The 17,147-nt window shown below is 36.1% G+C and overlaps 1 protein-coding gene across 1 annotated transcript in view; it reads right to left on the bottom strand.

The window, feature by feature from the left end:
- Positions 1-17,147, bottom strand: part of LOC149838652 (exocyst complex component SEC3A-like) — a 154,535-nt gene that overhangs the window by 121,035 nt on the left and 16,353 nt on the right. Inside the window, exons 6-7 of the mRNA XM_090006726.1 lie at positions 6,385-6,530; positions 5,771-5,888 (exon numbers count right to left, since the gene is read on the bottom strand). Coding sequence (XP_089862852.1) covers positions 5,771-5,888; positions 6,385-6,530 — 264 coding nt within the window. The remainder of the gene's footprint in view (positions 1-5,770; positions 5,889-6,384; positions 6,531-17,147) is intronic.

Below are 17,147 nucleotides of genomic sequence, written 5' to 3'. Positions count from 1 at the left end.
GATCGTGCTCCACGGCTCAACCCTCGTATTATCCTCTCGCGTAGGCGTACGCAGCTGCACGACATCCCAAGGTAGGGTAAAGTCGCACAAGGGGCAATAAGATCTAATTAAGTTGGAATAATTAAAATGTCTATGCTAGTTGTACTTAGATTTATACTGCTGTTGCGTGACTAATTATTCTTGTCTCCATGATTATGAGTCGAGGTACGGTTTTACTCTTCGAGTATTAATTTGTGTATTTGCTTACGTGTTGAAGGTGGTTTCGCACTTTTTGCAATACTTATGCCCTAAATTGCTTGCATGTATACTTGCTCGTACCTTTCTATGGGTGGATGTACAATTTCATTATTCGATTATTATTTTGCGTAGTGTTTATGAATTTGAGGTGTGGTTTCGTATTTCTTGAAATACATATGCCCTTGTTTGCTTGCATCCATTTTTGCCTGCACGTTTCCTTTGAGTGAGGTACGACCTTGTGTCTCGTGTATTACTTATGACCTTATGTGTTTGCCTGTCTAAGTGGTCAATGTATGGTGTTGGTACCTCATGTATTACTTATGTGCTTTTCCCTCGATGTGCGGCATCGCAAGTCGAGAGTTGTTTGTTGACATGTTATAACCTGCATATGCTCACACTCATGGTAAATATGTACTTACATAAATGTAGTCTTGTGCCTATCCTGTTATCACCTGTTTTCAAAACACCAGAAGTTGCACTTGTGCACTATAGTTCTTTTAAAGAGGATTTCCTTCTGCAAACCCAGGGCTCTTCAAAATGCACAACTTTTGCAAAGTATGATTAAGTCTTGCAGGATTGCGAAGTCACATTTGGCCCCTCCCAACTCCACACACTTGGGAGAAATGTTTTATAACCTTGACTCAAGTTGCGGCTCATTTTGAATAACCCTGATCATGGGCATGAGCATATGAATGAGTGGGGTTCTGTTGAAGGACCCATTCCTTATGTATCAATCTAGTGTAACATGTCGATACTAAGATAAATTTTGGATGTAAGATTGATAGTGTTGTGTCTTGTGTGAATGACTTAATGTGGCATTATGGCTTTTAAGGATGAATCGTGCCAAATGAGCACTCCTATATTCTTTGAATTGTTTTGAAGTTGGGTGTTGGGTATTCCTTTTGAGAAGCCCACAGACCTCCCTGGTTCAGTATGGCGTACTTTTAGACATGCACAACATGTTAAGTACTTTGTTGATCGGACGAGAGATCCGAGATGACCTTGCATCATGAAATATGAAAAATGTTGTTGAAGTGAATTCAAGATTTATCTTGCCAGGCTGTGTTGTATTAATTCTTTTGCAGATAACATCTGTTGGGGTTTCTTTTGTGGAACCATATCCCTTTCATCGTAGTCGTACTTATGATATGTACGACCGTACTTTTTGACAAGTACGTCTTCTTATGTTGCGATGATTGGATGAGTAGGTTGTGGCAACCTCGATGAGCGCAAATAACAAAATGTTGTGATCACCTAAATAAGTGATGTTTTCGTCTTCACCGGCAAGATACTCGAGTGGGTCGAAAGACCAGAGTATGTAGAATGAGTCTTCAGTTAACTACCCCTGATGTACTCATTCGAATCGCTGACTCCTGTCAGGAGAGAGGACAGGAAGGTACAAAACTTCGATGGACAGGCCATTAATGGCAGTTACGAGCAAAAGACTCGGCTTCCCCAGTCATCGGAGTTAGGGGAATGAGACTACCATAATTATCCTAGGTGGTAGCTCTCCATGTTTGGGATGCATCCATTGTTTATGCTGCTTTGGGGATTTCTCTCTTGGTCACCGACCGTCCCCTTAGGTGCGGACTCAGTCAGCTATCCGGGTTATCATAAAATACATAGCATAATAAACCCCCGGATCAGTCTAGGCTGTTTCTAGAGTCGTGCCTTGTGCGTACCCGCTTGGCCAGTTAATATCGAAACATAAGTTAAATCTGATCGCAATGTGTTCAGTTATGCACGTATGAAAGTTATAGGGTACAACAGGTTCAATACTTATGGAATTGTGTGTATGGTTGATGAAGCATTGTATTTTGCTAGTTAACTTTCTTGTGCAGTGCTTTGCTTGTAATAGTTAGCCTACTGGTGCCAGTAAAATGCGTGTAATAATTTTAACATTGTGTTCATGATAGTTGCTCTGTGAATCTGTTGAAATTAAATTGCTATATAATTGTCTGTCTACTTGACATATTAAATTATTCTGCTTAATTATGTTCAATATTGTCATGTCTGTGCACCTACCAGTTTTTAGTGAAACTGACCCATTTTATGGGCAGGTTTTGGATAGGTAATACAGTCTGCGATGGCACGATGGCGTGATGAGAGCAAGATAGAGCTTTTTCCCTGACGTTCCGCTCCTGAGGACATGTTGGTAAATTGGGTATGAAGGGTATTCCAAAATTTCTCTTTTTATTAAACCTTGAGTTACTAAAGCTGTTTTAGTAAACTTCTTTTCAGTTTCAACAAACAAATTCTCCATCATTGAAATTGCATTTCAAAACCATTTGATTTCAATAGTTGTGCCAGATTTGACAAAGGAAAGTTTACACTGTAATGCGCTCAAGGTCCATTGACTTGTGGTTTTAAAAATATTATTTTTCGCTGAAGTATTATTTAAACTCTGATAATTGTATGATTTCAAAGCTTTCTAAACTATTCTAAAAGTTACAAGTCCTGGATTTTTGGGGCGTTACAAAGGGCAAATGTGGAGAAGTTGCTGGAAATTAAAAAATATTCATAGGAGCAAAATGGAGTTTCTAGTGTGTCTGATGGATGGACAGATATTCAAAGGCATCCATTGATCAATTTCATTGCTTGTTCGCTTAGTGGCCCAACATTCTTGAAAGCAGTTGATGCATCTGGGGAATATAAAAATGCAGAGTATTTGAAGGGATTGTTTATAGAAGTGATAAAAGAAGTGGGTGATCAAAAAGTAGTATAAATCATCACAGACAACGCTCCAGTTTGTAAAAGTGCAGCGTTGAGTTTAGAGAGTGAGTACCCTCATATTTTTTGGACTCACTGTGTAGCACACAACTTAAATCTAGCCCTAAAGAAGAAGAAAATTCACAAGCATATGCTTTATGTTCATGGATTGAAGATTTAGAAAGAAATGTTAAAAGCATTAAGAATTTTGTTGTTAACCACCATCGTGCTAATACTATATTTAATAGGCATTCTGATTTGAAATTGTTGAAGGTCGTTGAAACACGTTTTGTGTCCATCATTGTGATGATGAAGAGGATTAAAAGAGTGAAGAATGCTTTGATTAACATGGTGACTGATGAAAATTGGACATTCGATCGTGTTGATGATGATATCAAGGCTCAAGAAATTAAGAAATTCATTCTTGATGATGAGTTTTGGGACAGATTGGTATACTTCCTTCAATTTACGCAACCTATTTGGGAAATGTTAAGAGAAGTTGATAAGGATGAGCCCATGCTTCACAGAGTTTATGAAATGTGGGATAATATGATTGAAAAAATACAAGATATAGTTTTCATGCATGAAGAAAAAAATCCTGCATTGGATGATTCAGATTTTTTTAATCATATTCATTCAATTTTAGTCAGAAGATGGGATAAGAGCAACACTCATTTGCATTGCATGGCACATTCTCTTAATCCAAAATATTATGCAAATAAGTGGCGGGCTGGTGGTATTGGTCGTGTCCCTCCAAATTTAGACCCAGAGCTATCAAGACATAGATATATGTGTATGACAAGACTTTTTTCATAAGATATCTTCTACATCAAGTCACACAAGAGTTTGAAAAATTTTCATCTTCGAGATTATATGGACCAGCATTATTCGCGAGAGAAGAAGATAATATAGATCCTATCACATGGTGGTCAACATTTGGATCAGAAACACCTCTTCTCCAATGTCTTGCATTAAGATTGCTATCGCAGACTGCTAGTTCATCTTGTTGTGAAAGAAATTGGAGCACATATTCTCAAATCCACAACATGAAGAGAAACAAACTGACCAGCAAGCGTGCAAAGGATTTAGTATATGTTCATTCAAATCTTCGATTACTTTCGCAAACCAATGATGAATACATGTATTAATTTGCTCTCTTAGTTATTTGATTATTTCTTAGTTTTTTATTTAAATATACTTGTATTGTATTTAATATTTTCAAATTGGGTTTGTAACGCAGACAAGAAACATCCAAATTTTGGGATGTAAACCCAGAAGAGTGTGACTTCGAGTGAGAGCATGATTTCAACATAACAAACATGGATTTAGCTGAGCCTGATATTCCTTCTAATGATGCATTTGATGATGAAGAAGAAAATTATTAACATCCATTACTTCATCAGGATATACTTTGGTATGTAATTTAGTTCTTTTATGCTTTACTTATTTGATTGATATTTAGGTTGATTTATGTAATTGTTATACTTATTTGATTGATAATTTGATATTTAGGTTGATATACTGCATGCATGATGAATGATATTATGACAATGTTAACGGTTAAATGTTAAACTTTTAAAACTTCAAAATTATATATATATATATATATAATTTTTTTTTACATTTTTGCCCCTGTCGCACCCCCGCACCCGGGTTTTTTGGAAGTGCCGCATCCCCGCACCCGCACCCGCACCCATGTGACATAGATTCTAGGTTATTAATCCATATGACTACAATTACAGCTACAGGGCCAGCTAATTGCTGGAACACAAATTGACCACCATTGCATAGCTCACTTGAAACCTCCTTATCCGCCTGTGTTAACCTCTATTCAATAGCTTTAAAAATCATTAATTTCTTTTTGCTTACAAAATTTGCCAAATAAAGTCGTTTATCCCCTTCCATTAAGACCTCTCAGATTCTACACACCAGGCATCACAAAGATATTATGATAAAACCTGAACGCATCACTCTCAACATGTTCTGTTGAACACTAGTTGAAATCTAAGGTTCCCACAATTTTCAAGTTTTCCTTTTCCCCTCCTTAAGCAGCATTTTCATTCTTACTCCTAAAGTTCCTAAATTATACCAGTTTTGTTTAATCTAACTGGACTCCTTGCAGGTTCAAGGCCAATGATCTTATTCCCATTTTGTTCAAAATCCAGTAGTCTGAACACCTACCTCCATGTTTTCAACTTTTATTAAACCCTAGAGGCTAACTTATTTGTTGCACAGAGTTTTGTATGACCCAGAGATTCACTTTCTCTCAACCAGTACGGCTATGTTTCATTCCGACAGGCAGCAGTGGGTACCAGAATATTCAAATGAGAACCACTATGGAGGATTTCTCTATTTCTATCGGAGCTTGTGGTGAACAATAAAAATGTCTGGATTCTGGGCTCATCCTGAGGCTGGACTATTGGTTCATATATAAGCAATCAACTTGGAGGTTTAGAAAATTGCTTTCTCAGAAAAATTTCAGCGTTCTTTGAAAAAAAATTGTAACATATGACAATTTCATGATAAATTTATTTGATTGATGAGATAGCTGAGAAGGTGGTCATACCCATTTATTTTCAACCTAAGGATGGGTCCTTTATACACGGTTGAGCAATTCATAGGCAAAGGTAAAAATGATGTAGATTTCAGGAACAAGAATTGGGAAATGTTATAATTGAAATTTTGTTTAGTGTATGGCACATTAAAAATATATTACCGAAGATCAAAACTAACCAACTATTTGAGAAAATGGATTGTGGAAAGGGAACAAGTGGAGATGTTAAATCGGGACATTATGGAATCCCATAAATTAACGAAAATATACCTCCTCTATCATGGGTTGACTTTCCAAAATGGCATGCACATTTGCTGCTTCCAAAGCAAGTAATTCTCGCTTTAACCGCTCTGAAAATGCCTCTGCTTCACCAATGCCCATGACATACCTGAGATACATTAGAAAGAACTAGTTATGACACTGGGAAGACATGAAATGGGTTTACATAAAATCAGCACCCATACAAAGTGCCACAAAATTTAATAAATTTGAAGAAAAAACATATATTGCAAGATGGTAATCAGTAAGGGCCTCCTTCACATAAGAATGCTAACATGTGCATGGAGAGCAAAGATATTCAATATAACAAATATGACAAACTCAATAAATAACATATGCAATTAAAATGTTGGGATTTCATATGTGTAATTTTATCAATGATAAAAACGGTAAGATGGTGATAAATTCAATTTACTGCTCATATTTGTGACTATGCAGTGCGAACAGACTTGGTTATGTTCCTATTTACAATCAGACCTCATTATTTTCTAATTCATTTTGAGTGAATACACAGTTTCATATTGCTGCACATGCAGAATGTGACTCATGAAAATGCAGAAAAGTAAACATATACACAAATTTGATAAATACAGGCTGATACATACGTGCCAAGAAGTGCCTCCATATCCTCTTCTTCAGCTTGTGAAACAAGGTCTCTTTCTACAGTCACTTTCAAGTCATTTTGAGTCATAACAGAAGCAGTAGGTCCAACTTGAACATTTGCTCGGCTAACCACTGTGGGAGTATTTTCCTAGACCAGATTAATGCATGACACATAAATAACACATCCAAAGCTGAAGTTTTGTTTAAAAAAAAATTTGCAGTGTAGATTCATTTGCACAGAGAGGAGAAAAAGGTAATGGAAAAAGGGTTCTATTAACAAAAGACCAAAGCAGTAACGAGGATGCACATCCCCTACAAGAATCAGTCATTGAAGCTTGTTAACCATTTTACAGGAGACTAAATACCAGTCCATTAGTTCCAATGAGCCCATGAGGAACAAACTGAAGTTAGCCTAGCAGAATGTACCCTTATAATTCAGTAACTAGACAAAATTCTAAGTCATCGTATCAAGAGAGATGAACTTTTTACAATATCCTGACAGGTTTAACTATGGATCCCACAAATCTCCCTGGTATGACGGGCACAATCATTTTTGTGTGTTTTATGCATCCATAGTTGCATTCATTTCCCGAAACTGAGGGAGAATAGCACAATGTGTAGTGTTGTAAGTATCATACCATATACAGTAAGATATGGATTGTTACTTTGGGAAAAAAACAATAAGATACACACATGTATCTCGACATGGGTGTGTATCGTATGATACACCCCGATACAGTGTATATCTTACGATACACAATTAGTGCAATTTATGTTGCACTCAGTTCGATTTTTTTTTTGCAACATATAAGATGTAATGAAGTATGCGGGATTGAAGGAACAAAGGCACTAAGGCACAATATAAGTAAAAGAGTGCAAAGGCACAAGTCCACTATGGGACAATACAAAGAGCCAAAGATTTGTAATACAAACAAGTAAAAGAATATGATCTTATTGAAAATATGCTTTGAAAAGCATTGGGAATAGGGGGGAACACATCCCCTATTTATATACAACCAACAAAGTGGGAGGCCATTGGGAGCTCCCAATGGTCATATTTATGACCATTGGGGCCCCAATGACTCTATGGAGTGGGGCCCCCAATGGCATAGGAAATAACAAAAACAAGAAAAATAAAGAATAAAAAAGGAAAAAGATGGTTGTTTCTAATAAACAGCTATAATCACATGTGAAAAGACTAAAATGCCCCTACAGGGCAAACTATTACAATTCAGAATACAAACAACAACAACAACAACTACGCCTTCATCCCAAAACAATTGGGGTCGGCGATATGAACCAAAAAAGAAAATCATTCTGGGTCTTCCACATGAATCCTTCTCCTCCAATCATTTCTATCCAATGCCATGTCCTCGGAGAGGTTCAAAGCATTCATGTCCTTTCCTATCACCTCCATCCATGTCTTCCTAGGCCTACCCCGACCTCTTTTAACTAATATATTTTTCCATTTCTCCATCCTTCTAACTGGAGCATCATTAGGCCTTCGCCGAATATGTCCAAACCACCGTAAACGATTCTCTCTCATCTTATTTTCAATGGGTGCAACGCCTACTTTCTTACGTATCTCCTCGTTCTGAATCTTATCTTTTATTGTATTTCCACACATCCATCTCAGCATACGCATCTCAGCTACACTCATTTTTTGAATATGATGTCTCTTGGCAGCCCAACATTCCGTACCATATAGTAAAGCGGGCCTAATAGTCGTCCTATAAAACTTTCCCTTCAACCGCAATGCCATTCTACGATCGCACAACACTCCAGTTGCACTTTTCCATTTCATCCACCCAACCTTTATCCTATGATTTACATCTTCATCAATTTCTCCATACTTTTGAATGATAGATCCCAAATATTTGAAACAATCATCCACCGATATTTCTTGCTCACCAAGCTTCACTACACTCCCATCACTACTTCGTTGCTTACTAAACCGACATTCCATGTATTTTGTCTTACTCGTACTCAACTTAAAACCTCTTGCTTCTAATGTCTGTCTCCATAATTCTAACTTAGCATTAACCCCAGCTCTAGACTCATCAATCAAAACAATATCATCAGCAAACAACATACACCACGGCACATTTTCTTGAATTGATCTCGTAAGCTCATTCATCACTATAGAAAATAGAAAAGGGCTTAAAGCAGATCCTTGATGTAACCCAACCGTTATAGGAAAATTGGTTGTCACCCCTCCACAAGTGCGGACATTGGTTACTACTCCTTCATACATATCCTTAATTATACTAATGTACTTGAGAGACACACCTTTCTTCATCATTGTCCACCAGAGAACGTCTCTAGGTACTCTATCGTATGCCTTCTCCAAATCAATAAAAACCATATGCAAATCTTTGTTCCTCTCTTTATTTCTCTCAATAAGTTGTCTAAGAAGATGTATAGCTTCCATAGTTGATCTTCCAGAATTAAAACCAAATTGATTCTCCGATATCATGACAACCTTCCTCAACCTAGACTCAATCACCCTCTCCCAAAGTTTCATAGTATGACTCATGAGTTTTATACCACGATAGTTTGTGCAATCTTGTATATCACCCTTATTCTTATATAGAGGCACCAAAGTACTCTTCCTCCACTCATTAGGCATCTTATTTGTCCGCCAAATCTTGTTAAAAAGATTTGTCAACCATTCTAAACCTTTCTCTCCCAAGCATTTCCAAGCCTCGATAGGTATACCATCTGGGCCAACTGCCCTTCTTGATTTCATTTTCTTCAAAGCCTCTGCAATTTCTTTCTTTTGAATCTTGCGCATGAAGTCACGATTCATCTCATGAAAAAGAATGAAGAAGTCTCCAAGATCTTGAGCATGACCTCATATTGGTTCATAATCATAGGGTATGACTAAGTTTTTATGTTGGCTGTCACAGGCCTACCGCAACCCTCCTCCTTTATCCGGGCTTGGGACCGGCAGTGTATAACTAATTCAGAATATATATATATATATATAGCAATGTAATAGTTCCTCTTAGATACTCATCACACACATAGTGATAATCCATCTCAATATATTTGGTTTGCTCATGGAATGTGTGATTCAATGTTGTTAAAAGCGTGCTTCGAGGCATAAAAAGTGTGTCTCAAAGCAAGGCGTAGCACATGTGCTACAATGCACATGTATAAAGCGTCTAATGGTATGAGGCATGCTTTTTACGCGAGGTCGTCATGCGCACGCCTCGTATATAAGGTGGTCAAATGGAGTCAAAGGCCCCATTTGACCACCTTATTGTTATTAAAAAACAATTTTTTTTATAGAAAACGTTAAAATGGAAAAGTTAGGGCATTGTATCCCCTCTTCCACCTCGCTTCCGCCGTTGACCCACTAATTGATGGTACCCTCTCACTCCGGTGACCGACGGTACTCTCTCTCTAACGACCGACGGTGCTCTCTCTCTCTCTCTCTCTCTCTCTCTCTCTCTCTCTCTCTCTCTCTCTCTCTCTCTCTCTCTCTCTCTCGTTGCTCCGATGAGATTTTACTTCTCTCTCACTATTCCGGCAAGATTTTTCGGCGACTGACTGGAAAAGCCGGTGGTTCTTTCTTCTTTCTTCTTTTTCTTTTTCACTTTCTTCTTCTTCCCCTTTTTTAATGTGATGCTTTTGGTTTTGATTTTTTAATATTTGGGTTTATTTTTTATGATGTTTCTTTTTCACTTTGATGCTTTCCTGTTTGCTGACATCTGCAAGAAATGTAAACATGTAGTTCATCTGACTTCATTTTGGGATTACAAAATTTGCTCATCTGACCCATTTGCAATTGTTTGATTCCCTTGTTAGCTTAGTGTGATCCCTACGTTCAGCAGGGTTGCTCCTAGTACTGTATAAATTGTGGCCATTTGCATTATGGATTCAAGTTGTTTTACAAATTCTTCTATTCGCTGAATTTTGTAAGGCATGGAAACACTGGAAGATCTAGCCATTAATAAACAATACCTTTCATGTGAAATGATTATCAAATAAAGAAATTTAATAAAATTGATGTATAAGTCACTATAATCAAGAACCGATTTTTAACTATACATCATCCTTATGAATAAAAATTAAATCTTGATGGCTCAAACCAGATTAAATACCAAGGATATGAACTCATATCGTGCATAGAAATCTTTCTGAAACTTGTTGCAAAAGATCATATGTAAATATAGTTGAGTGTGTTTGTGTGTTGTAATACAGCAGTTGTACTATTGATTTGCTTAAGTAATTATATTGATTATATTTTAATTGTTTATCAAAATATTGTAAATTTTGTTGCACTTTCAATTTGTAAAAGTGCATTAATTGTGTGTTGTAAATTTTTGTTGCACTTTATCCAATTATTTATTAATAGCACATAAATGATACATATTTGTTTTTGTTTTTGTTTTTTTATTTAATTATTTTTTTAATATTTTTTGTGAAGCTTACGCTTTACGCCTCGCTTCATGAGTGGGTCGTACGCCTCAACACTATTCACAACATTGGTATAGTTGTGAATAGTGTTGTCATATCATAAGAAGCTCCATTGTTGTCATAGTTATTGCACGATATTCAACTTTAATTGAGGATAATGATACATCTCCATAAAATCAGAGAATCATCTAAAAATACACAAAAACCCGTAGTTGAGACTCTACCCCAATCAACATTAGTATAAGCATGTAAATCTAATGAACAAGATGAGTATATGAAAACCCCCTTTGTTATAGTATTCTTGATATATCTAATAATTCTCAAGACAACGCTCACGTGCATAGTGGTTGGAGCATGCTGAAACTGGCTGACCGAGTGATAGATAAGTGACCGACCCAACTAATTGGCGGTAAGATGTAGGATCTTCAAACAGAGTTTCATCTTTCAACCTTAATTTAGCATTAATCACTTATGAGGTTTTTATCTTCTTATCACCTGTAATGCTAGACTTAATACCACTAGGAAAGTACACAACTTTACTACCTAAGAAATATCTCAAAAAGCCTAAATCAGACATATCAAAAATTCCTTTTAAAATATTTTTAATATCACTAACTCCTTGTTTGTCACTTCCAGTGATAATTATATCGTCTACATAAAGTAGAAGAATAACAACTTTAGAACTTGTACTTTTGACAAAAAGAGTAGTGTTAGTATAGTAAGAATGAAAACCCATATGATTACATTACTAAATTTATTATGCCAAGTTTTAGGAGTTTGTTTTAGACCGTATAAAGTTTTTTTAAGTTTAAGAATTTTACCTTTTTCAATAAAAAAACTCTGGCGGAGGATCTATATAAACCTTTGCATTTAATTCACCATTTAGAAAAGCATTTTTAACATCTAGTTAGTATATGAGTTATTTTTTAATAGATGCAACAACTATTAGTGTCCTAACACTAGTCATTCTAGCTATTAGGGCAAAAGTTTATTCATATCCAATTTCACGTTAATGAGAGTACTCTTTGGCCACTAACCTAACTTTATATCTTTCTAGAGTTTCATCACTCTTAGTTTTAACCTTAAAAACTCATCTACATCCTATAGATTTCTTTTCTATGGGTAATGAATCTATATATCATATTTTAGTCTTTTTCAAGGGCTTTAAGTTCTAAATTCATTGCTTCAACCCAGTGCAAAAAAAAAATTTTATTTCATTATAATGTGATGGTTCATGATAGAAATGTAAAGCTATTAGACATGATCTATAATTTGGTGTCAATGTGTCATAAGATACAAACCTACATGGTGGGTTGGGAACACAATTGGATCTTCTAAGAGTGGTTTCTTCTAAAGATGAATTTTGTGAATATTTTTCTAAAGCATTTAGAAGATTCCCTTGCTCCCACCGAGTATATATTTGTATGGGTTTATCAACAATATCATCATTTCTAATAGGTGATAGGAATGTAAAGCTATTAGACATGCTTTATAATTTGGTGTTAATATGTCATAAGATACAAACCTACATGGTGGGTTGGAAACACGATTGGATCTTCTAAGAGTGGTTTTTTCTAAAGACGAATTTTGTGAATATTTTTCTAAAGCATTTAGAGGATTTCTTTGCTCCCGCTGGGTATATATTTATATGGGTTTATCAACAATATCATCATTTCTAATAGGTGATTTAACATTCTCATCATTTAAATGCACATTATTATCACCATTTTCATTATCATTCAAGGTATCACCACCGTTATCATCCAAAGAATCATCACAAGAAGTCAACTCTTCTTGTGGCAAGAGATTAAATAGAAAAGTATAATGCACTTCCTTGTTTTCTTTGGTTCTCTCAAAACCATCTTCATTTTCCAAAAAGGTTACACCTTTAGAAACATATAGTTTGTTATTCTTAAAGTCAAAACATTTATATCCTTTTTGGTTTTCTCTACGACCCATGAATACACATTCAATGGCTTTTGAAGACAATTTATCTCTTTTATGTAAGAGTACAAATTCACAACCGCTTAAAATCGAATGTTATTTCAAATAATTTTTCATAAGGAGATACATTTTTTAAGGATGATGAAGTCATTTTATTTATCAAATATGTTGATGTTAAAGCAACCTCAGCCAAAAAAAAATTGAAATATCTTTTGAAATAATAGTGTCCTAGTGGTTTCAATAATATGCCTATGTTTTCTTTCAACTAATTCATTTTGTTGGGGAGTTCTAGGATATGTTTTTGGGTGACAAATCTCATTTTGTTTTAAATAAGTTTGAAACTCATTTGATAAGTATTCACCACCTGAATTAGATCTAAGAGTAGAAATGTTGCTTTGAAATTGATTTTTGACAATCATATGAAATTTTTTGAAGAAAGAGAACACATCGGATTTGAAGTTAAGGAAGTAGATCTACGCATATCTAGTGAAATCATCAATAAAAATAATATAATATGAATATCCTCATTTTGATACGACGAGAGAAGGTCCCCAAACATCCGAATGCACTAATTCAAAAGGTCTCTTAGAGACAAAAGTTCTATTAGGAAAATGGATGGATTTTATCTTTCCAAAGATACAATCTTTGTAAATTAAATCTTTTTCATTATAAAATTTTTCCTCAAAAGAAAAAAGATACATCTTTGAGTAGCTTGGATGTTCAAGTCTTTTATGTCAATTTTTGATATCCTTATCTTGGACATAATTACAAAAAGAATTAGAAGTAAGAATTAAATAATTCATGAAGTAGAGATCTCCTCTTCTATGGTCTTCCCCAATCTACTTCCTGGACCAAAGATCCTATACAGATCAACCCTTAGATGAGAAGAAGATTTCACATCTATGATCAAAAATTTGAAAAACGAAATAGAGATTTAAATTTAGTTATGAAACAACCCTAACTTTTGAAAAGCAAAATTTTTGAAAAGAATCTAAGGTTTCAATACTTTTAATTCGTAAAGATGTTCCATCGACAATGAAAACATAAGCAGTTTTTAAGTTAGTGCATAAATCGGATAGACCATTTTCACGAGGTGTCATGTAAAAGGAGGCTCCTAAGTCAAGAATCCAAGAAGACATACCTAAAGGAGAAGATGAAGTTATCATGGCACCTGATGTGGATGGAGATTTGAGTAATTGTTGAAGTGCCTCCGATAGTTGAGTAAGTGAAAAAGAATATCTTCCCTTATTTGGTTCATCTTTCTTTGGTGTGAATTCTTCAACAGAAGCCACCTTGTTCTTTAGAGAGTAATTCAACTTGGGGCAATTAGGTCTTATGTACCCTTGTTCATGGCAACGATGACAGATAACCTTTTTATAGTTAGCATTATAGCAATTTTGCCTTCCAAAGTATGGAGGCTTGTAAGATTTTACATGATTGTCGGGTTTAGAAACGTCTAACACTTCATCTCCTCCCTTAATCATACCATGACGAGTTTCTTCTTGGCATATTTCGGCAACGACGTCTTCTAAAGGAAGAGGTTTAGATCAATGGAGGAGAGAAGATCATGTTCAAATTCGAGCCTAAGCCCATGTAAAACATAAAAAAGTGTTATTTTTTCATTTGTTCCCTTCTTAGCTCAACATTCTCACTAGCAACCCATTTGGGTTCAAGAAGGGATAACTCATCTCATAGAGGATCAAGAGTACTAAAGTAGTCATGAACATTCATGTCCCCTTGTTTGATGGTACGTATTTTTTCTTGAAGAAAAAATTGTCTTGCAAGGTCTTTTTTGGTATACATATATTTCATAAAGAATCATGTTTAATTATCTTTGCGGAACTTAGCAAAATCGGCATATATTTTGAGCTCAACATTGTTTATGAACCGTGCAAATATTTTTACATGTTTGCTTTCCCAATCCTCTACTTTGGATTGATGACCTTCAATGGCTTTGATTCGAGTATCTCCTTCTAACATTTTTTCTTGATTTGCTTCCAACTTAGTGAGTTTGAGTTGAGGCTTCAGAATAAAGCCCATCACGTATCCCCAAAGCATCTTGCCTTTGAGGTTATTTTTTATAGCGAATGCTCACATCATGTATTTGGAACCATTTAATTTAAATGAGAGATCTATTTTTTGTTCATTCTTTATTTGACTTGATAGAAGAGGGAAGAGAAAATATAGAAGATCAACAAAAAGAGCTCCTCCACCTTGAGTTCCGCAAGCACCACCAACCCATGAACAATTTTCCAAAGGATCAAGGGCACTTTGGCTTTGATACCATGTAATGAAGTATGTGGAATTGTATAAACAAAGTGCAAAAGTACATACAAGTCCAATAGTGGACAATACAAAGGCACGAAAGCACAATATAAGTAAAAGAGTGCATAGGCACAAGTCCATGGTGGGACAATACAAAGAGCCAACAAAGGGCAATACAAACAAGTAAAAGAATATGATCTTATTGAAAATATGCTTTGAAAAGCATTGAGGAATAGGGGGTAACACATCCCTTATTTATATACAGCCAACAAGGAGGGAGGCCATTGAGAGCTCCCCACGTAGAGTCGTTGGGGAGTTACCAACGGTCATATCTATGACCTTTGGGGCTCCAATGACTCCACGGATTGGGGGCCCCAATGGCATAGGAAATAACACAAAAAAAAAGAAAAATAAAGAATAAAGAATAAAAAAGGAAAAAGATAGTTGTTTCTAAAAACAACTATAATTACATGCAGTGTTATTAAAAACGCGCCTCAAGGCGCAAAAAGCATGCCTCGCCTCAAGACGAGGGGCTTTATGCCTTGAGGCGCATGAATAAAACGCAAAACCCCCAAGGTGTACGCCTCATACGCCTTGAGGCGCATGCCTCAAGGCGAGGCACGCCTCAAAATGAGGCGTATACGCCTTTACTGCTTTTGGTCAAATGAGGGTCAAAGCCCTAATTTGACTAAAAGTTGGGGTATAAACAAAGAGTGTCCGACCCTAATTAGGGTTGGGGCCCTAAGCTTTTATTTTTGCATTTTGTTTCTCTCTCTCGTATTTTTCTCACGCAGCTTCTCTCTCTCGTCGTTCGCACGCAAGCTCTCTCTCGTGGTCGAGCCCAGAAAATAGGTACTCTCTCTCTCTCTCTCTCTCTCTCTCTCTCTCTCTCTCTCTCTCTCTCTCACACACACACACACACACAGTTTCTCTCGTCTCTCATGCAACTGTTATTTTTTTCATTTCTTTTGGGTGGTTGGCTATTGTCCGGCCAGCCGCTGCTATTATCGGTTGGTGAGTAGTTGAAAAATGGTTGGCTGTGCCTTAAAACTTGAAAAAAATGATTTTTTCAGTCATCCGACTGCCAGTTTCTCAAATTCGTAATCCCCATCCGACTGCCAGTTTCTAAATGGAGCCTTACTGTTGTTGCCAACTGTTCAGTTCACAAGACTATTTCATTAAGCTCACTGAGTCTTATAGCAGTCCAACCCTTCTCTAACAATGAAAGCAGTTTACATTTGCCAGCTTGAATCTTCCTTTGAAAAGTTAAATGCTAAAAAGGTTACCCTAAAAAATTCTCTCAATTCTCTCATTTAATTCATATGAATATTCATATATGGCAATTCAGCGCGAGCACCAAGAGGTGCCATTATAGAATTAAATTTTCTATTCAGAGTATCCGTCTCAAACTGTGAATGTCTTATACGAACCATAATAGCATCAACTTAGGTGTTCTTCTTTCTTGTGTTTGTAGTCTCTCCCTCTCTCACAGTCTCTCCTTCTCTCTCTCATCTCTCACAGTCTCTCCCTCTCTCACAATCTTCTTTCTTGAGAATTCTTAAATTGTATTTATTTTACATATTGCAATCGTATAGAGGTATTTTAGCCATTTTTTTCTTATCATAGGTATTATTCTTTTTATTTTTATTGCAATTACATTCTTTCAAGAGAGTTTGTCTGTCTTTTGTAATGTACTAACTGATCGTTGCATATGGTCATGGTCTTTTTTTATCTTATTCGGTTTTTAACTGTTGTAATGGATCTTATAAGTATGACCTGATCGTTTTATAAATTAATGAAACCATTTGGGGTTCCAACTTGCAACGTCTCAACACAACGCCGGCAGCCCCCAAAAAAAAAAATCTTTCGGGGGGTGCTGCCCCCCTACGACCCCCCACCAGGGGCGGCCCCCCCTGGACCCGCGCCGGGGGGAGCCCCCGAACCCTCTTACTGCAAGGGGAAAAATTCTGAATCTTTGCATTGTAACTACGTCTTTTATTTCATAAAATTTATTTATATTTGAATTGACATTATGTATTCACATTCATTGAGGTCGGAGTTGCAACTTCAATGCTTACTACATGTGTAATCTGGTAGGGTTTACTTAGCTTTGCCCATGATCTGTTATCAT

This window comes from Nuphar pumila, chromosome 5 (genome assembly GCF_984573655.1).
Source record: "Nuphar pumila chromosome 5, dmNupPumi1.hap1.1, whole genome shotgun sequence".
NCBI lineage: Eukaryota > Viridiplantae > Streptophyta > Magnoliopsida > Nymphaeales > Nymphaeaceae > Nuphar > Nuphar pumila.
This window is presented reverse-complemented; position numbering and strand designations above follow the sequence as displayed.